Source organism: Pyrgilauda ruficollis, unplaced genomic scaffold (assembly GCF_017590135.1).
Source record: "Pyrgilauda ruficollis isolate IOZ18807 unplaced genomic scaffold, ASM1759013v1 scaffold9, whole genome shotgun sequence".
NCBI classification, from domain to species: Eukaryota; Metazoa; Chordata; class Aves; order Passeriformes; family Passeridae; genus Pyrgilauda; species Pyrgilauda ruficollis.
The window spans coordinates 6,876,127-6,898,479 of NW_024531043.1; the positions used below are offsets into that span (position 1 = coordinate 6,876,127).

The following is a 22,353-nucleotide window of genomic DNA, read 5'->3' on the forward strand; positions in this document are numbered from 1 at the left end:
CCACAGAGTTGGAAGGGTTTTCATTCATCACATCCAGTGCATAATTGTACCTTTTCTGGTTACTCTGTGATTCTCCCAAAGAAATGCAACCCAAAATGACAAAACTCATGGGATTTTAGTGAACAGTGAGGGATTAATAGGGAAAGCAGCTACCCTGTGTCCACTACACTGTGTGAGCAAGCTATTCTTCTGCCTTTAAAAGTTCTGACTTTGGGGGTGTATTCAATAATACAAAAGTAAAGCAGTGACACTTCCCCACCTTTGTGGCTGCTGGGGGGGGGATCCTCGCCCTGTGCACTTTGGAGTAGGATTGACAAGAAACAAATCTATATACCAGCCTGAATCCCATTTCCCTGTCTCTGTAATTAAGATGCTATCCCCTCATAGGATGTTTTCTAAGAAAGTAATTTTGTTTTCTGTCAACCTGAATTGAATACCTGTGCTCCAGCACAAATATTGGAAGACTGGCTTTATATTTTGTCTAAGTTGACAGAGACACTTAGAGCTAAGGTGGTGATACTGCTAGGTTTCATCATTTAAATTAAAAAATGACTGTTAATGTGACAGTCACTGTGGTCTGTTTTAGGTTTTTATTGCTCCCCAAAAGCATTTTGGTTTTTGATGGGTTCTGTAATAAGATTTTCCCTGCAGGAGAAGCTGCCTCCAGAAGCTTTCCCTAATCCTGTTAGATGGTAAGCAGAGATGTTTCAGTCATTGATGTGCAGGCAAGGGAGTCTTGGGGCAGTGATTTAATAGTTTGAGAAGGCTGTGACTCTTCTCCCTTAGTTATTCTTCTTGGTATCTGTTGAGACAATACATGGGAAGAGCCACAAGTCCTCTGCATGTGTCACCTTTGCCCTGAACCTGGGACATCTGTGTGCAGCTCTGCCCATGGGCCTCCAGAGCCGTGGAGAAATGCCCTTGAGTAGCCACACACCCAGATTAAAGCAGCGACTGCATCGTGCTGCTCTGCTGCAGGGACGTGTGGGACTGCTCAGTCATTTGATTTAGAACAGGACAAACGGAGGGAGAGAAGATGAAACAGTGTCTGAAAGTCAAGGAGATCCAAGGAAAGGAGAATAGTTCCACAGAGGGAAGGAGAAGGCAGATTTCTAGTAGAGATGTTTAGAAAAAGACTCTTTTGATTCTGCTGCTGCCTGGGGGTGTCCTTCCCAAAATTAGAAAGGGGAATGAAGATGATGTTGTTACTGGGGGAGGGTGGAGATAATGAGAACAAGCTGAGTTTGATGTGTTTCTTCATTTGATGAAAACAAATTAAGAAATGTGTTTAGTTTTGTAGCATTTCCACCAGCTTAGGCAGTGGAGTTAGTGTGGTTTTGCACCCTTGGTTTGGTTTGAACGGTGTTTATCTCTCACTTGCAATATAATCTTACACATTTACTTGCAGGCTTGTGTGTCCCACTACCCTCTGCTGGAAGAAATGAGGATTTTTCAGCTCTGTCCTTGAGCCCCAAAACAGTCCCAGACCTCCAGCAGAAACGGGCTGGGGAGCAGTTTGGGAGGACCCCAGTTCTGCCCTGCTGTTGCTGGCCTCCGCCCTGCAGGGAAGAGATGTGGGGTATAAAAATGTGCTGCTGGGTTTCAGAACAGTGCGTGGCCAGGAGAGGTGTGCACGTGGTGTCTGTGGTAGCAGGGGGCTGAATGGACGCCGTGTCCTGGTCTGTTTTGTTACCTTGGCCATAAATTTTAGGTCTGTTCCAGTTAATGATTAAAGGTGTTGCCAAAATAGGCTGAATCACTGATGATTCTCCTCTGATGTCCAGTTTCAAAAGGTGACTGGTACCTTCAAGCTGGTGGCTTGAAGAATGGGTGAAACATCCCAAAGCAGGTGGCCACAGGAGCATGTTCTTTCCAAATGCAAAGTTTTATATGTTGAAACATGATGGTCTCTTATATTTTTCTTTTCTTAAATCAGCTAAAATAATTTTGATTTTTCATTCCCTGCTTAAAATCTTATTATATTAAGGCTTTATACCTGCTGTGCAAATGTTCAGTGTAGTGAGAATGAGGTATAAATATGTCATGCTCCCAGTTCGGGTTTCCATAAAACCCCTTCAAGAGGATATTCCAGAGGGAAATTAAAGATGGGATTCTAAGAGAGACTTTTGTTTTATTATTATATATTTGCTCCAGTACTTGATATATGAGAATGTTTACACTTTCTACCCTATCTTCTGTATCTATTTGCAATAGAGGTCCCTTTATCTCTTTGTTTTGTTCATCTCTTCTGTAAAATATGAAGTCCCTAATCATTTTGGTTCACACAGGGGAAGCCTGCAATAGCTGCAGTAATTTTGCTGCTTTATGTGTCTAGAAATCTTGAAACAAGAGTTCAGATTGGAACTGGTTTCCTTTCCCCACATGAGCAAGCATTGCGTAGATGAATGACCTTGTGTAGCAGCTCTGAAGCATTACCCAGGCCATGGACAGGTATTGTTTCCAGATTTCAAAGGCAATACAAGATCCAGACAGGTCTGCAAGAACCTCTGCTCTCAATTAGTTGTAAATTTCTTGAACAGCATTTTCCAGTTGTGGAAGAAATTTAACTGTTATCACCCACCTGGCAGGATTTTCCTGCCCCTCCTTTGTCCAAGTGTCTGTAGTGCCCCAGCCCTGCAAGGAGAAGATCTGTCAGAGCCAGCTGGGTTTTGGGTACATTGGTACATTTGGTACATTGGTACATTTGCCCTGTCAGACACCTGGGTGGTGGGGGCGGTGTCAGACCTCACCTGCAGTGGATGGTCCATCCTGTCCTTCCAGGGCTGATCATGCAACATCCCTGGCAGGGCTGGCTGGGCTCTCACTGCTGCTTCTTGGAGGAGTGGCACCTGTGGTGGAGAGGTGAGATCCTCCAGTGAGATATTCCCTGGCAGTGCCCTCTCCCCCAGGCAGTCCTGTGACTGCACCAGGACACCCAGCCTGCCCAGGATCAGCTCAGACACCTGGGCTGGCTCTGCTGGTGTTCCTGCTTTTCTTCTTTTTCCCTGCATCTTTGAAAGCACATCGTGTTACCCTGTTCCCTGCTAATCCACTGAGGACATGATCACAGAGTTCAGAGCTCACACTGAATGCTTCTTATGCATATGGGCTCATTGTTAATTTAAGTGGCACATACTTTAATCTAATAGATGCTGTCTTTTAGTTAGGTAATTTCTCTGGTAGCTGTAAAGGGATGGTGTCTTGTGAAGTTTAATTTCTTTCTACTGAGCTCATGTGGAAAAGGAATATCTAAAAAATCAAATTAACTTTTCAACACGGGTAATATAGACTGCCTTTTCACTGATGTCACCACCTCCCTCCTTATATCATAATATTTCTTGTTTCTCTCTCTCTCATCACCACATACTTAAAATGAGCTGCCTTGTTTCCACTACCCCACTATCTCATGAATTCAAGTACTGAATGTGTACTGGAAGTTCTACCACTGTATTGGGGAATACAGTGAGCAAGTGTACAAATCCTTGAGTGCCAGTAGCTGGGATCACCTCAAGTGTGTCTGAATTAGGCTGCTGATAATTTAAACTTGTTTTTAAAAGCAGCTCTGTAGCAGCAGCCCACCTTAGCTTTCCACATTGCTGGAATCGTGTGTGTATTGACAAGGATGAAGACAATAGAGAAACAGGAGAACATCCTTCAGCCAGGGATGAGCTATCCTGTGCTTTTTTTCCATCTTGGGATATGGAAATGCAGTTCCTTCTGTCCAACAAAAACTTGTATTATTGATTGCTGAGAGGTCTGGAAGGTCACGAGAGTCACTAGTGGTGACCAAATAATCCATGTTCTTCATTACTCAGGGAAATGGGACTCTGGAGGACTCAGGATGAGGGGCTGTCCTTTTTAGCACTGCTGCAGTCAGTGTGACATTAATTTCATAGTTCTGATGTTTACAAATTGGAAGCACAGGTTTACATTCCACATGGGTTTTCAAAAATGCTCAGAAAAAGTCAGCTTGTGTAGTGCTGTGTGTCCCTTTCAGACACTGTGAGGTATCTTCTGCCCTCCTTGGACACTGGCCTGGGCAGCTGGACTGTCACTGCTGGAAGTGGTGCACATGGGAGCACAGACAGGGCAGTGCAGCCTCATGCACTGAGAACTCTGCTGTGTTATGAATTACTGGTTCATACAGCATCGTTTGGAGATAATTCTCTGATTTCTCATTTAGCAAGGTTTCCATGGCTTGATGACTTGCTTGTGTGACCTTTGGAACGGGCTGGAAGTCACTCAGCTGTTGCACTGCAGCGATGCCTGTGGCCAGCCCTATGCAGACTGGACTGTACAGGAATGTTACTGAGTAGCAGCTCCTTCTTTTGTTAACCAGGTGGATTTAAAACTTTCACTGTGACAGGGCAACTAGTGTCTCTCCTGCTGTGGTTAGTTTGCAGTTACTCTTTATTGCCCTTCTTTTCTGTCGTGACCCAGCATCACCCATACACTCAGCTCTCTTAGTGGCTGCTGCAAAAAGCAGAGTTCATTTCCAGCTGCCCAGCGTGGTACTAATAAAAGGTTGATGCATGTCTGAGAAGCCCTGGATTAGACTTGTCCTTGCCTCTTCCAGCTTGTGTGGCATTTTAGGCTTTGCAAAGTCCAGGATTGAAAAAGCAAAAAGGTGTTTGTCTCTGGATTTGTGTGCTCACCCCATGTGCCTGCACCCAGAATCTGCTCTGATTTGCCCAAGCACTGGCAATTGGCTCCTTTCCTGAGGCACTAGAGCATTCTCTGCTGCTTGGAGTGGTGCTGCTCACAGCCCATTAGACACTTGAAGTGCCATGAAGACCTACAGCCTCACTTTGCTGTGAGCATCATCCTTCTCCTCATACAAAAATGTTACTGTGTGCTCTGAAATGCAGCCTGGCTGTACCCCAGATCAGTGTGCAGTGAGTGCCTTCCATCTGAGGTGCAAACCAAGAGCTGGGCATTTCAAGTGCTGCTGCACTATTACAGCATATTCCTTTACAAGTACATCAAAACCTCTGTCCTGGGCCTTCCTGTATGTCAGTAAGTGCAAACTGAGTAGGTCCTTAACTCCCTGCAGGACAGAGCACATTTCAAAGCAGGATTTTACTGGGTTGCTGTGTATTTGCAGGTGAGCCCAGCCCTTGCCTGAACAAGCCCTGCTCTGAGCAGTGTGAGAGCAGCTCCTGGCAGTAGCCAATGGCTTGGCTGTGACTGGGGTTGCTCTTTCAGGTTCCTGGGCTCACTGAGTGTGCAGAGAGCATCTCTGCAAGGCCTGAGCACTGAGTCCAGCCCAGCCCAGGCCTATCTGCTGGCTGTGCACACGATGTGAAGTCACACAGTGTCACACAGCACCTGCTGCCCACTGGCTGCAAGGTCAGCCTGTGCCTGGACAATAGGTCTGGGGTGGCTGGACAGCTTCTGAACGTGAGGCTGATGGGTGGGTTCACACCTGTGGTGGTCTCACTCAGATTGGGTTATTGGTATTCTTGTTCCTTCTCTGTGTTTCTCCAACATTAGTTCACATGACAATACTGGCTTTTCTCAGATATTTGGAGACTGTTAAAAAAGGGAGGAAGGGAACATGATCCAGAGCTTTCAGGCAGCTTTGTGAAAAGGGTAGATTGTGTTTTACTTTGGGGGTGATGTATAGCCCAGATAAGATTGTTCACCAAGGACCATTACATCTCAAGTTGGCTTTTTAATTGATATAGCTCCTCTGATCTGTAAGTTGCCAGACATGAACCACTAGCCTTTGGATTGAGTCCAGAGTGTAATGGAAAGTTCACTGAAACCCCATCAGCTCTTGTTAAACCTGAGTGAATTCCAGCCCAGCACATTTCTTGTGATTAATTAAACACAGTTAAGCAGGTGATAGATTTGAACCTCTATCTCTAGTGTTCGTCTGTATTTCAGTGAGCAAGGGGACTCATGAAATTAATGAGGTTTTTGGTGGTGGGATTTGGGGTGATTTTTTGCCTCTTCTGCTGGAAAACTGCACCTGAAAACTCAGGGCAGATGTTTTGGTCGGTCCTATTTATCACCAGGATGAGCTGTTCTATGTAGCACTCAGCTCTCATAATTTACTGCTTTTCAGTAATAAATTTTCCAGTATTTACTTGTCCTTTTCTCATTTTTTGGTAACATTTGGATTTGTTATCCTTTACTTTGATATCACTTTCTGTCAGCACAACTGCCATACTCACAGTGAGAGTGTAGTGCTATGGCAACGATGTATTATCTGCAGTCTTGCCAGTGAGTAAGATATGGTGCAGAAATTAGTTCACTTATCAAAATCTGATGTGCAGAGCTGAGCAAAGAACCTGGCAGTCCAGAACCTCCTGCTATTTCCACAAGACCTGCTGTTCTGTTTCACATTGGTTATGACACTCACATAAATTCTCTTCTGACTGTTTCCAGTGATGCTTTGTTAAACCTACAGATGTCTCAGCACCTTGGAAAATATTTTTAGATGTACAATAATCTTCATGCTGTCTTTGATAGTGACAAAAAATGGAAAATGAGCAATTTTTTTTCTTCTGTTACTATTCCAGAAAGGTACTTTTCTGTAATTTCAGGGTAGGAAAAAGCACATAAATAGAAAAATCTCGCCCAGACTGGGAAATGTGAGAAATGTTTTAGATTAAAACTGTTAAAGACTAAGAGAGCTCTGCCCTTCTCTGCTCTGTGGTGCAGACTGGGGCATGCACAGCCTTCAGGATGTCTTGCACCTTCTCTGTTCCACATTCAAACTGGTGGAATGATTTTTGAAGTAGAGAGTTTACATCCAACTCCAAATCCTTCTGCAGTGTGGGTGTTCAGAATCAGACAGTTGATAGCCCTTTCATTTATGTTCCAGCTGGTGCAGTGCTGGTTGAGGGGGACTTTTACCTCTGTGGACCTGTCCCTGCTCTCAGCCTTGCTGACTGTTTTGCCTTACAGGGCAGGGCAGCTTTTTGACAGCCCAGGATGTTGGTTCCAGCTCCTAGGGTTGATATTAGAAATGTTAAATCTTTGGTTAGATAATTAGAAATTGTTTATACGGATTTTACAGTGCAAACATGTTCTGAGCAGTCAGGGTTTGGCTGGAAACTCTTGGAAAGGAATCAGGGGCAGGATTCTACAGTCAGTGGATATTGTTTGAAAGTTTCCAGTGAAATTGTACTTGTTCTTAGTCAAATTATGTTTGCTTGTTGACCCCTCTTATCTAATTAGTTCCTACTTTGCTGAGCTGCTTCTACTTGTGTGCACTGAATCAGCTATTCCACATTCCTCTTTTACCACTGTAATGATGGCAGAAGTACATTTGAGCTGAGAAATGCTTTCTTTTCCGTGTTGTAACCCCATGCCTTGTGATTTGTGGAGAAATTATTTGTTTTGTTGTGCATCAGCCGTCTGTTTGAGGCTGAGGGGAAGGATGTGTGGTAATCTCAGACTGAATATTAGGTGTAGTTGAGCAGCCAATTAGACAATCCTGGAGGGTCTTCTTGTTAGGTGTGGATAAGTGTCCAAAGCTTGGATGCCCATCTCTTGAGGTTCCCACATCTCTGTGCACTGCACAAGCAGCTTCAGGAAAGGGTTGTGGCCTCCTGCCTCATGTCCTGCTCCTTGTCTGTGGCCTCCAGATGTGCTCACATGTGCTTGTGGTGCTGCAGGCAGGCTGTAAAATGAACCAGCCTTATTTGCTGGGTAAATCACAGACCCATCCTCACACCACTGACCTGTTCAGGGGAGGCTGGTGCGTGCCCAGAGCTGCCTCCAGGAGCACAAACACCACAGCCACCAGCCTGGCCCTAACAGAAATGCTTTAAGACTTTCAGACTCTCTGCCCTGTAGTGGGGAAGGTGGTCTGACAGGGGTTTGGTCTCATTTGCAGAATATGTTACTGGGGTGGCTGGGGGGAGTAGGTGACTTTTGGTGGCTTGTGGGCCAATGTCAGAGCCAAGACTAGAACCTGGTTCTTGAAATCCCAGGCTCCATTCTCTGTGTCCTACTGTCTCTCTTAACAATGTTTCAATGAAAAATGCAAAATATTAATTTAGAGCAGGATTCAAGAAAAATGTCCTATTCAATTACTTAATCATAGGTGAACTATAATTGTAAGACACAAGCATGTCTTGCTACAAAGAACCAGGCAAAAAAGCAGAAAGGATTATTTGTTGTTTAATTTAGCAGAGGAAGGCAGCTGATCATGCTAAGTCTATCTGACACCTAGCAAGTTGTGTGATCCTATTTGTTAATCTTTTTAACTTTCCGTTTTATTAGGATAGGGTTTCCAGAGCAAATAGGATAAATGAGATTAAATCTGTCGCCCTGAATTACTCTCCACTGAGTTATGAACAGAATCACTCTGTGTCAGAGAAGTATAATTATGAGGGAAATGCTGCTGTGTAATTGTGTGCTTTGTTTGGAAAAATCTGAGATCTGTAATTATCCCCAGCATGCCATGGTGGCCTGTGCTGGCTCTGAATCTGCAGTAAACAAAGGCAAGGGAAGTTTCTCTTCGGAGCAGTCCTTGATGCAGTATGGCTGGTACCTGCAGCATTACCCTGCAGGTCTTCTGGTTCAAGGGAGGGATCCAAATTAACTTGGAATAGGACACACGTTGTACACTTACTTTCTCTCAGAGAAAAATCTGTTGGTGCTCCATTAGGGGATTGTACACTGGTCCTGGCTCTGTGTAATTCATGTAGCCCTATAAAATTTGCGGTACCCTTTCTGATACATAATTCCACTGTGAGATGACTTAAAGACACAAAACTGTAGCCTCTTGAAATTTTGGGGTCACCAGCCAAAGAAAGTTTTAAATCCTCTGTGCTGTTTGTCTGGATTCATAACAACTTCTCTTAGGAAAAAGGAAAGGAAGAGTTCAGCTATAATTGTTCCTATGTAATAGGCATAATTGCTGCTGAAAGTAGCTCTCCTGGAGAGAGAATATGCACAAAGTAAAAAGAAACTTGCTACAGGTCGTGCTTCAACACTTCTGCAGCTTTCTACTTGTGGCAGAGGGGCAGAAGCGAGGCTTTCACATGATGGATTAGTGATAAAACAACCTGCTAGGCTCAGATTAGAATTTCTGTTATTTTGCCAAAAATCATATGTGCATTAGGGAGGGGCAGGGAGGCTGCATCATTTTGGTGAATCCTATTGGAATTTTTTTTTTCAAACCTCTTTACAGTTATGAGCCAGGACTTGATCTCCACATCTGTTTTTATTGGCCAGTCTAGTTTACAAATGAGGCCCCTTTTGTCCCATCTAATTTTATGTAATCTGTGATGCTGCATAACAATTCTGGGAAGAAGAAATGGAAGGATTGTGAACTGACCTTGTGGCTAGTATGTACAGTGACTCACTCTATTCTTTATTTCAACTTCCGTGAGGTCTTTTCAGATACACTGTTTACCCATTAAATGAGCTGTGCAGTTGATTTTATGGCTAAAATTCTTCCTAATATTTTGATATATTTGTTTGGAACATGACAAAATAAATCACAAATGAGAATGTTAAAAAATGCTTACATTAATCATCTGAGACAGTCTCTCTCATTATAATCTTGTTCAGAGTAACTAGTTATCTGCAAGAAAGGGTTTCCTGTCCCTTGATTTGCCAACCTACGTGACTTTACTGCCAAGGACATCTCTCCTCCATGCTTGACAAGCAATGGGTAACTTCATAATCTTTCTCTGTGTAGGCAGTTTCTTCATGGGAAGAAATTAAGTCAGTCATGCCCATTACTGAATCTAATTTTACTATAATTTAGAGGGAAGAACTCTTCCCTGAGTAGAATTGATTTTATAACCGCTTACTTCAGGACTTATTTTGCTTTCCTCCAGAGGATGTGGCAGAAACTGTTGTTAGTGGCAGGCCTGCAATTTGCTTGGCAAGGTCACTGCAGCAGCACCTTTCCTGGCAAGTGAGAAACGTGTGCCTTGCTTTGGTTTTCAGTCATCAGCAGCTGCTCTGAGGCAAACTGAGCAAGGCAGCAAGTCAGTATGACCTCACTACTTGTTGAAATTCCACCTTTTGGGAAACATAAGGTTGTTAGGGTAGGTACCTCCTGCAGTCAAGCTGTCTTTGGCTGTTTTTTTTCCTTCTCCCTTAGTCAGCCTGGAGGCTTGGCCCTGGCCACAGACGTGTCTTGCTCGTGGCTTTACACTTCATTCACCCTGGGTAGGACTTGTCCATCTTTTTCTCACTCCAGGCTAGGCTGAGTGAAGCACACACAAGGAAAGGTCCTTTAAAAAGCAGTTTGCAGCAGTGCAGTGATAAAAGCCCAGCTGTGAAGAGGTGGGGAGTGCAAAACAATCTCTTTTTGCCTGCCCACAAAGAAACAGGAGAAGAAAACGTGGTGACTTCCTAACGCTGGTCACAAGAGCAGGTTTGACAGTGTCCCTTCAAGGTCAGTAACACCATTCTCAGCTGTTCAAAACAGCTTCTTGGTAGCAAACCCAGTGCAAATTTGTGGAAGAAGGCTGCTTGCTTGTTGTTTTCTCCTTGTTTGCACAGGCTTCAGCCTGGCAGACAATCAGATCCAACTGTAGATGTAAAGCAGGCAAAATACCAGAATACATGGGCCAGATTTATGCTAATGGCAGCAGGCATTGCTGAATGTCTGCCTGCTCAGCAGCCTTGGGAGGGTCCTTGGCTGTCAAGACAAGTGGAAATCCAAGGAGCAACTCAGTGAGGGGTCCTTTTTTCAATTACATACTGTGACCCACATTCTTCCTTATTTGTATTTGCAAGTATCATGAGATTGATCAGATTTTTCTCCTCAGTGGCCCTCTAACACCAAACCTCCTCCTGTAGACAGGAGAGATGTATTTGCTGGGGTGTTCAGAGATTGTGAATGGCTGAGTGAACGCACACTGCTTTTGATTTGGTGAAGCTGCCTGTAAGGCAGGCTCTTTTCTGCCTCATCATGCCCTTCTCTGGTGGTGGGAAGTGTTCTTTGCAGTTTGAACAATTTTCCTCTAATTAACAGGCATTTCCCCATCCTCTTTCCAAAGTCTCCTACTCGTTCTCCTTTACCCTCTATCTTCAGTTCCTCTCAGTTACACTCAGTGGGTAAGCAACAAATCTTTCTGGTGTTTCTGAACGTTGTTCACATGGCATATGCCATCTACTTTCTTTTTGATATTGCATTTTCTGCTGACACCTGCAAAGCCTGGTCTGACAAAGCTTTCCCCCAAGGAGAGGTTTTGTAGTGTTGGTTCTGAGTGTTAAAAACCATGGAAGCTTAGTGAGAAGCAAATGTGATTCTCTTTGCCCCTGCTTTGGGGATCAATGGTTTGAATCCTATTGTGCTTTACACCAGGGAAAATTGAAAGTAACCCCAGCTGCAACAAGGCAGTAGAGAAGGTAAAAGAATTGCAACAATGGGATGAAGCTGCTACACAGAGTAGTAAAATGCCAGGTTGCAGATAAGGCAATAGGGTGGCAAAGCCCTGTGAGCCCTGTGAACAATCAGGGCTTTCTGTGCTCTGGAACAAAGCAGCTTTACAGAGGCTGTTGTTGCAGTGATCACTGAAACTGGCTCCGTGGAAATTTCTGTTACATTGCAAATGCAGCCTTGCTGCATGGCTGGGGTGGCCCAGAGCACTTCTCTGTGTGGTGGTAGTGAGTAGGAACAAACCATGTGTTACAGCTGAAACAGCCCTTACCCATAACTTTTCTTCTCCACAGGTGCCCCTGGTTGACAAAAGCCATCTCCCCAGCCATCCCAGTGTACAATGGACTCGTTTTCTTGTTTGTGCTGGCAAACTTCAGCATGGCAACTTTCATGGACCCTGGAGTTTTCCCACGAGGTAACAGAAATGGGACTGTTGCAGGGGTGGGGGGAGAGGGGACATTGAAAATCCAAGCCAAAGGAGGTGCCAGGTATCCAAACACACAAGTTGCTGATTAGTCTTTTAGACTTTATTTATTTGTTTACTATACTTGAGTGTCAGTAGGAGTGGGATGGCAGTGAAATGCTGGGTACCCTCCAGCTCCCTTCTGAGCTCCGGGGTGTCCTTACACCTGCTCAGGCTGGCACTCGAGGACACAGGGTTGTGTAGAACAGTTCTCCTTGGATAGCTCTCCTGAGTGATGTGATTTTGATTGCTATCCCCTCTGTCAAGCTGGCACACTGGATTTAAGTCACTGTCTTCACAATAGGTAGCAGAGCATGGCAGAGGGGAGAGGCTAAACTTCCTGCAAGTTTCATCAAAGCAGTCCTTCCAGAGTACCTTAAAAGAAATGCAGAAGCATTGAATGCTAGAACAGATAATGATTAAGGCTTGCCTTAGAGTGTCTAAAAATGTATACATTTAGAAACATATTCCTGCTTAAATTAGTACTGATTCACAGCTGATTAAATAGGATAGAGATCACTCAGCTTTTGTAATGGGAACCACAGTGCAGCTATCTCTTTTAACACATCCTAATGAGAGAATTATCACCTCATTTTATCTGTCTTCCAATAATTATTCACATGCAGTTTGCAGCAGAGACTGCTCTAGGCAGTCTGTCTAAACCAATGGATCTGTGCTGTCTGCAAGCTGTGCTTCTTCACCTCTATTCACCAAGTTCAGTGTCTGTTTTGAATTGCTACCTGACAAGAGCAAGGTACCAGTCCTGCTGGCTTCCCTGAATAGCAAGGCCAGGTTTCTCCAGGTAGCATGGTCTAATGATGAGCGTCTCTCTGCCATTCCTCTCAGCTGAAGCTTCTGAACCCCTGATTAAGTGTTGCAGCACTCCAGTTAAGGAAATTATTGTGTGTAAAGGCAGTCTAAGGCAGAGGCAAGATTCAGTCACTTGTGTAAGATCAACTGATAAAGTATATAGGTACTTAAAGCTACAAATGCTAGTGACTTTCAAAATAACTTATGCAGGTGGAGTTTTAAGGAGTTTCCTGGACTTGCTAGTTTCTTTATCACAGCAGAGATAGCAGTGGTTAATTAAACATTGAACATTATCAGTCTGAGAATCCATTGTATTTGTGCAGGACAGTTCCCTCAGAGCAGAGCTGGACATCACCAGGCCCTGGGAGTGATCAGTGCTGGGTGTATTGTCAGTTCATACCTTCCTCTGGGCTTCTCTAACTTCCTTTTGCAAACACATTCTTCATTTTGGACTTTGCATTTACGGAATAAACACACAGGGAAATCAAATAGAAACTTTCTCATCAGCTTCCCTCCCATCCCATCTCCCTTTACACAAGGGAGTCAGGAGCAAAGCAGGAAGAGGAGGAGTTCCTAAAGTTCACCCCTCTGCTATCTTTCACTTTATTTGTGGCCTTGGCCTTGCATCTCTGTGCCTGTGCTTTGTCAGGAAGATGCTGGGAGCAAGGGGAGAGAAAAGACGTGGCATTCGTCCTGGGAGAAGGTAATGGAGTAGGAGTTTAGATGTGTGAAGGAAGCAAGCTTATAAGGGAAAAGATGGAAAAGACTATAAATATCAGTGCTGGGAGGAAAGAGGAGCAGATGTTATTTCAGATCACAAGTGTGCATGTGAAAAAAAGCTTATCACCACCCCACGCCACCCGCAGAGCTGCCAGCGCAAGGAGTTCAGGAATTGTAGGAGTGCCTTAAAATGAATACACAATCACTCCATTTGCTTTCTGCTGTTGAAATTAGGTTTAGTCTTCTTGGTTTTCAAGCTTTTTAGCACTTTTCTGATGGTTAGGAATTTATTTCAAAACCAAAACAACAAATAAGTAGTACAAAAGCTGAGACTCTAATGAAATAGCACAATTTCTTAAGGAAGCCACCAAAAGTCTGTTAGAAAAATATGAGACTTGACTGCTCCATGTCAGTGGATCACTGTATGAGAATCTGTGTAGTAAGATACATTCCTTTGTCAATGTATTCTTCTGCTCAGGTCTCTGGAAACTGGAAATAAGCACTTTCTAGCTATATTATATGAGCTTGCAGGTCTGGCAGATAGAACTTGGCCTGTAGGGGGAAATTATAAAAGTTGGGCTGCAGAAACCCAGCTTGTTGAAGAGCAGCTTAATCAAACTCCCAGATCTGTTACTCTTTTTTTTTTTTTTAAATTTGTTGGCTCTCTGAATCTTTCTAGTATGAATCAGTATTGGCTCTGTGTGAGTGAATTTCTAGTAATACACCAGAATGAATGAGTAGAGAAGGAAGTATCAAGTAACTGAAATTGGGGCTGCCTTGAAAAATCTGATTTACAGTCTAGGCTGAGACTGGCAATGTTTTTTGCTGGCTAGTTATACCAACTACAATTGGCTTTCAGTATTTTTGATGTGGATCTGTTTTGTACAAACTCTGTGTTTGAATTCTGCAAAAGGAACATGCTTAAGTGCATGTAGGTATATATAACGTACGGGCTTTTTGTCAGCATTTTTTTGTAAGAGTCAGATTTTTTATAAGAGCTTAAATGGTTTGACTGTTGCAGTGTCTTGTTTTCATCTGCCCACATGTATTACACAGCTTGGGCAGGTTTATAATGGCATTGGAGAACCTTCAGACTGTATTTATAGAAGTGCCTAAGGGATTTAGAGTCTGGCTCTCTCTAAGAGTCCCACTGACTAGTTAGGAAGGAAAGTTATAGGGAATGGTGCCAGTACAGCACTCAGCTTCCACACGCAAATGTTAATCCAGAGAATACTCTTGCAGATAAATACTGTAGCTGAGCCAGATCCCAAGCTCATCTAGGTGAAGGGAGAAATTCCCTCTGAAGTCAATGGAAATTGGATCATGATAACACATCTAGAGAAGATTTAATATAGAACTGCATGACAGTAATTGATGCTCCTCTGGGACAACATTATCAAATTCCACCTAATTTGGAGCCAGTCAACCAATGGCAGCTGCACTATAATGTTTAACCAGGTGTTAAATAGATGTGAACTTCTTAGATTTTCTGTCAGGAGGAAACAAATAAAGATCTCAGGAATCTAGAATAATATTTTTTCTTCCCAGTATATATTTGTCTGTTATAGACTGGGTTTTATTTTGTGCAGTTATGTTTAAATGGACTCTTTTCTTAAAGAGGGCAGAGGGGATAAACCATCTGTCCTCTGCATTGTCCCAGTAAGGGGACTGTGCAGTGTCCCTGTGTCCCGGGCACTGACAGGATTAGCTCTTTTCTCCTTGCCCTCTGCTACCTGCACTAACTCTCAGGTTTGCCTTGAGCAGCAGACGAAGACGAGGATAAAGACGACGACTTCCGCGCGCCGCTGTACAAGAACGTGGAGATCAAAGGAATCCAAGTACGGATGAAGTGGTGCGCCACCTGCCACTTCTACCGCCCGCCCCGCTGCTCCCACTGCAGCGTCTGCGACAACTGCGTGGAGGTAACGCCGCCGGGCTGGCCCGCGCGGGCCGGGCCTGCCCCTGCTGCTGGGAACAGGCTGTTGGCTTGGCCCAGAGTTCCGGTTCTGGGGAGTTCACGGTGCAGTGCCGCCCGCTGAGCTGTGCCGTTCGAAGCGCGGCCCTCAGTTATGTGTGTGACAAATGCAGCGATGCTTGTTGTCAGCCCTGTGGCCAGTGGTGATTAAAATAAAAATTGATAATGCTGGCTGCATCGTCCTTGAAGTAGCTGAGGGGTTGTGAATGTAAAAAAAGGGGTGAATGGGAGAGTTGGTGCAGAGTTCAAGAGAGCAAGAAATTCGGGGTGAACCGTTTGAACTTGTCATGTGTGAGCTTAAGGTTCATCATTTAATTTGGAGCAAACTGGTGCCTACACTAGTGGACAAGCAGTGAAGCCACAATGGTGTGTGGGTTCAGGAGAACCAAACTCAGGGTTCAGCAAATGGTTCTCCAGTCAATAGAAGGAGCCCATGTGTTTTTCAACACCCAAGCTCACAGCATGAACTCTTTCATGTTTCTAATGTTGATTGCTCTGAATTAGGGGACTTCCTTGATTCTTCTTACCTTTAGGGTCTTGGTGAGTCACACAGGATTTTTAAAAAATAACCCTAAACAGTATGATGTGCTTTTAGGCTATAAGCATCTCCCAGACATGTAGGTACAGGGCACTGTATTCACAGCAGTATATTGCCAGGGGACTTTTTATTGCTGAGCTAAAAATTCTACTTCTAAAGGATCATTTCTGCTGCAAGGTCTATTTTTTTTTTCAATAGAAAGATGAAATCTTAATATGTCTAAAATATATTCAGCTGTGCCATTAAAATGAAAGGAATTACTAATCAGAAGGGGAAAAAAGACCAGAGTCAGCTGGAATGCTGTATACACTACCTTTGTCCTAATCCTCTTTGCCATAAGCAAGGGAATAGTCCCAAAGAGAGCAGCACAGTTACAAGTGAGAGAAAGGCTGCCTGGATTTATCTTGTGTCAGTCATATATCTAAGTTATAATTATCTGGAAGCAGGGCTGTGCCTAGTAACCATTGATAAATAGGACAAGGCTGTCCTGTTTTGGATGGCTTTAGCAGGATGTGGGATTTTAGAAGCCTGAGAGTGAGGAGCTGCTAAGGTCCCTGGGTAGAGGGAAATAGCCACAGCTATTTGTAAGTTGTGACACACAGTTTGTTCAGACTGCTGTGAATTGTTGCACAGAGCTGGATTTTTGGTAGAAAACCTGAATCATACATTACTAGTTTTAAAACATAAATGTCTTCGCTAATTGTAGGTTCTGAGGATTGTTTAGATGATGGTAAATTCTCAGTTGCCCTATGGAGTTTCTTTCTTCCACCTTCCCCGGTGGCTCAGCATAAAAATTCATTTTCAAGAAATGAAGTTTTCTCAGAAAAAGATTGCTCAAAACTCAGTGGTATAAACACTTGAAGTTTCATGCTGATGTAAGGCCTCCGTGGGAGTCAGTTCTGCAGCAGAAATGAAAATGGGAGGGAATCCAAAAGGAACCTGCATAAAATAGCAAAAGGCAAGGTGACTCTGGCTAGCTCTCCACAAGTTCTATTCATAGTCAAGTCAGTTGAATGTTCCCTACTATTCTGGTGCACAAGTAAAGAGCTCTGCTTGTAATTAAATTACTACTGCTGTGCAGGAATGTAGGCAGAAAGTATTAATGACTTCTGAATCAATAAATCATGGCCTTAAACGTGTTTTATTGATTCTTGTGATGCTTATTTCCCTCTCACCTGTCATATTCTAGAAGAGCTTTGAGACAGTAGCAGGAGTGACACTGCTGGCTTTCCATGAAGGATCCAAGTACTCAGGGTTGTAGTTTACATATTTTCACTGTCAGTCTAGAATGTATAATCAATTATTTTCCCAAATATAAAACTTCTGAACCAATTTGATAAAAATGAATAAACAGCAAAAGCAGACAACACTTGAAGAAATAAAACAAATTAAAACTTAAAGCATGCTCTTACCAGAGGGACCCAAAAATTAATCTGTGACAAAAGGAGTCAGATTTTTGTTTTCTTAATTGAAATGTTTGCAGTGAGTTCTTACATAGTTTCATAATCCATAGGTATTTTGGGCTGCATACAGCCAGATTTGCATAACAGACAGATGTTATGTCAGCATTTCAGATATAGCCTGAAATGATCTTAATATTTGAGTTGCCCCTATCATTTTCTAATGTGGTTTGAGAAAGCTCTAATCCATTTTTTTGTATTTGGTAAATTTTTGGTAAATGCATTGTGCAAAACTTAGAAATACAAAACCCCCTGTGTCATCATTGAGCAGCGCTTAAAAATAGCATTGCCACAAAGTGAAGAATAAACAGTTCATTTGTTGGTGCAATGAATGTGTAATATCTGCTCTGAAGAACACAGAGGTAAGAAGGGTTTATTTCTTGCACCTGATCTTGTCTTCACGTCAGGAATAATCCCATTGGAGACAGTGGATTTACATGCTTACAAAACTGTGTAAAGGCACTTGGAGGGTGTCTGTGGCTTGCCCTCATTATTAAATCTCCTATTAAAAGGGATTCTGACTTTGTAAGGGACTTTGGACTTGTGACTGAGACAAATAGGTTTGGATACATAACTTAATGAACCTGTGCATAACTTTGCCTCTGTCTGATCCTGCTGTTCTTTTTCTTTGTGACCTGCTTGATAAAAAGGTACTTTTGTGATGTCCATTGTTCAAAGTGGACTCATTCAAAGGTGTATAAATACTGAAATGTGGGACAGGGCATTCTGCAGCACTATTGCATCTTCAAACCATTCTAGGTTATAATAACTTCATTGTAATTGACTCATGCTAAGGATGATAAAAAATTAGGGCTTCTGCTGCTAGCAGATAAATAGCCTGTCCTTTATGTTTGATATATCCTCTCTTCAAACCCTATAAACACTCAAGTACCTCTCCATTCATGGATAGAGAAACAACTTGGTCCTAAAAGGTCTTATAAAAGACAGTCAAGCATTTTGTTAAGCTGCAGAGCTAGTCTGATGTAATTTTACATGACAGTGGTTCAGATTAATCTCTAAGGCAATGTATTTTCTTTCACTGTTTGGATATTTTTCCCTATCTCTCCCTTTCTTTACAAGGATTTTGACCATCACTGCCCATGGGTCAACAATTGCATAGGACGGAGGAACTACCGCTATTTTTTTCTCTTCTTGCTGTCCTTAAGTACGCACATGGTTGGAGTGTTCACCTTTGGGCTCATCTTCGTACTAAACCACATGGAAAAGCTGGGAGCAGCTCACACTACCATTACGTATCCTTCCTGTTGGTCTTCCCAGACTCAAGGTGACTGAGGAAAATGGGCAAGAATGAATCTGAATATTGTCCTCCATGAGCTGGTGGAGCCTCTCCTGATCCTCCACTGCTCTCCTCCTCTAAATGCTCAATGCAGGTTTTCCTCTGTTCCCATTGTACCTGTGTGAGCATGGATTGCTCCAGAAACTGTAGGTGACCCTTTGTCTTTCTCAGTCTTTGTCATGACAACCCAGCAGAAGGATGAGCTGCCTCCCTGAATTTAACTTAAAAGCAGGTGTAGCTCCCCACTGCTGTTTGCTGTGTTAAAACTCTTGCTGTGCTTTGGAGCAGAGTGTGCTCTGGAAGTAGCCCCCTGCATGCTGGTGTAGCACATGAATTGCTGTCTCTGAGGGGTGATACTGCTCTTCATAGGTTAGTGCAGAATATTCTTTACAAGGTAGAAAGGTAGAGCCAGAATCACTGAGTTCACATTACTTTTTAACCATCTCAAGGGTGAGGACCCAGACGAGGAGCAAATGGACTTAACTTTGAGATGAAATTTAGTTAGACCTTGCTAAAGGTGAGGAACACTCTACTCTGCACTCATGAGACCCCACCTGGAGTGCTGTACCAACATCAGAAGGATGTGAAGCTGCTGGAGCAAGTCCAGAGGAGGCCACAAAGGTGCTCAGAGAGTCCCTCTGCTCTGGGAACAGAGAGTTGATGTTATTCAGCCTGGAGAAGAGAAGGCTGTAGGGAGACCTTAGACCCCTTTCCAGTGCCTAAAGGGGCTCCAGGGGAGCTGGAGAGGGACTGTGGACAAGGGTCTGGAGTGAAAGGATGAGGGGGAGCAGCTTCAAACTGAAAGAGGGCAAGTTTAGATGAGATATTAGCATAAAATTCTTCACTATGAGGCCCTGGCACAGGATGCCCAGAGAAGCTGTGGCTGCCCCTGGATCCCTGGAAGTGTCCAAAGCCAGGCTGGACAGGGCTTGGAGCAGCCTGGGATAGTGAAGTATGTCCTGACAATAGGGGAGTTTGAACTAGGTGATCTTTAAGGTCCCTTCCAACCCAAACCATTCTATGACACTGTCACACTCCCCCATTTTTTTTTCTCCTTTTCCTCTCCCTGTCTTTCTTTTTCCCTTCACTCATCCCAGTTTCTTTAACTCTTGGATACAGAATGGCTGTCATGTGTGTGGCTGGGTTGTTCTTTATCCCAGTCATTGGTCTCACTGGCTTCCATATTGTTCTAGTGGCCCGAGGGCGCACAACGAATGAACAGGTAAGAAGCAATCCTTTCTCCATGTTTGTGGCTGAGGTGTTGAGGTGGGAAGGGAGGTCAGCAAGTCAGCTTGGGTAAAGCAAAAGATGGTCCAAATCTTACCTGTAATGCTCTTATTGGAGCTTTTGTGAAGATCTAGGAAGATTGCCTATTTTTTTATTTTCAGATTTTTTTTTAATACACTGCAGGCAAAGGTTTCCCCTTTTTAGCCACAGAGCATCACCCCAGGCTTATTTATTATTTAAAATCTATTCATGGCCTTGAAATAGGTTTTATGTGATAAGTACCATCAACCCCAGAAGTGCAAATTTTATGAGTCAGACTGAACAATCCATGAGATTGAGTGAAAGAAAGAAAGGAAAAGACGAAATCATTTGCCCTCTCTCCTGGTATTTTGAACTCCCCCAGCAAGCCCTCACTGCCCATAACAGGGTCTGAGTTAGCTCTTTGTCTCCCTCTGTGTCTCTCTCTTGTTCTCATGCATAAGAACTCACACACACACACACAGTGCTGTTGGTCCCTTTTTGCTTTGCTTCTCCAAACCAAGTGCCAACGTGACACCTTGTGCCAAAAAGCCTGTAAAACTCCAGTTCCCCTGCAGTTACTCACTGTCCATGAGCCACAGTCCCTGTGGTTGATGCAGACCTGCATTCATGTGCACATTGATGGCTTGGTGTGGCTGATAGAGATCAGTGTGACGGCATCAATAACAGGCCCCTGCCACCCCAAGGACAGTTTGCAGGTGTGGCACTGGTCTCAGCCCTCATCCCAAAGTTCATGAACTCTCTGTATTCCAGTGCTTTACCCTTCCACAGCTCCAGCTCCCTCGCATCTGGGCTTTTTTCACATTTTTCCCCACCATACTTTTTCCTTGTGGTTTGGTTTTTTTTTCAGATGGGTTTTTGCGGCCCTTGCCCCCATGGGTGCTCTGCAGCTCCCACTGAGCTGTTTTGGCTGTCCTGGGGGCTGATGTCTCCGTGCTGTGGAGCTGTCTGGCTCCTGGGCAGGCTGTGAGCGTTGAAAACATCTGTCTGAGGCCAGGCCTTCATAAACTGAGATGACATTGTCTCCATCCCACAAGAGACAATAAAAACTCTTATCCAGAAGAGTGTGGGAGGTTTACATAAGCAAGGAATCTGAAGTCATCCTGAACAGTTGCCTAACATGGCCTTTGAACAAAGCAAGCTTCCATAGCTGTCATCTTCAAATGCTTTTCTCTGTCCTGCTCAGAATCATCTGCTCTTCATTTTAAAATTAATTTTGGCCAAGTATTAGATTTGATAGTGCTAACAATAGTAGCATGAAACACAGGGCATTTTGGTCTCATAGCCCAAATGATGGTTTGCCTTAGGCTTGTCTTTGTGCAGTGATATAAACTCTCCATGAAAATTTTAGGCTGAAAAAGAAGGAAAAATTTAACTTTAAAAAATGTAAAATTTAACTTCATATGCTTGTGGCTCACTAGAATTTAGAAAGGTTGAAGATTTTTCTGTGATCAAAATAACCGTTGGAAAATGTATCCTAGCTTGACTTGGTTTCCTGAGCTACCAAGTCACTTGAGATTTATTACATCTTCCCGTGCCATTTTGAAAATTAAATATAATCTGGTCTTAATTTCTGCTTAGTCATATGTAGAGGTTATCTGTAACTGAAGGATGGATGTTGCCAGCCCTGAGGTCCTTTCAGAGGAAGCATATCTAAGTAATTAGAGCACCAGACCAGGAGAGATGGATATGAGATCTGCTCCTGGCTTTGCCACTGTTCTAAAACATTCTCTTTTCTCCTGCAGTCTCAGTCTCAGTCTCTTTTCTCACACTGGTAGTTATCTCCTGTCAGCTTTGCAGTTGCAATATGCTCAGCTTATCTTGTTCACTTTTCCCAGTACATTTTATAGGCCAGTGGTACAGCCATTTTTGGGTTTTTACTATAAATTTTTGGTATTTATTAATTCTGGAGTTTGTAAGTTCTGAGCATTCATAGTAGGCAGACTGTGATTGAAAAGTGGATAGTGGCTGGTTTTAGATGTTTCTGAGCTTTCTGAATGCCTCTGAAATTCCTTTATGGAATGAAAATAACCCATAACCCAACATCTGCTCATATCCTGGTATTTTTAGTTTCTGAATAGAGTAAATAAATACCCTTCCTTCTTAGACTGCTTTCTAGCAGTGATTTTCAAACTACTTTAGAAACCAAACTGATATAATTAGTACTGTAATCTGTGAGTTGGAGAAATTTTATTTTCATACTGTGTTTGAGAAAATGGGCACAGAGATATGAAATGCTTTGCCAGCATCTGGCACAAGTCAGCGTGAGCCTAGGATTGAATGCAGACGTGCCAAATGTCCCAGACCCATGTTTTCATCAAAAGGTTGCTTTTCCAAATCTCAGCTCTTCCAGCCTCTCTCTCGGCCTCTTGAAGAGCTTTATGTTATATCAGCAAGGCAGCATAATATATTGCAGAATCATTTAATCATTGTTATTTTATGTGCAAGTTATTAAAGTATTT

General features: G+C 43.3%; 1 protein-coding gene across 3 annotated transcripts in view; it reads left to right on the forward strand.

Annotated features, from left to right (window-relative positions):
* Positions 1–22,353, forward strand: part of ZDHHC8 (zinc finger DHHC-type palmitoyltransferase 8) — a 111,946-nt gene that overhangs the window by 73,594 nt on the left and 15,999 nt on the right. For all 3 annotated transcript variants that reach the window (XM_041488786.1, XM_041488784.1, XM_041488785.1), the window contains 4 exons: positions 11,656–11,777; positions 15,120–15,277; positions 18,409–18,581; positions 19,745–19,847. In XM_041488786.1, the coding sequence (XP_041344720.1) occupies positions 11,656–11,777; positions 15,120–15,277; positions 18,409–18,581; positions 19,745–19,847 (556 nt within the window). The remainder of the gene's footprint in view (positions 1–11,655; positions 11,778–15,119; positions 15,278–18,408; positions 18,582–19,744; positions 19,848–22,353) is intronic.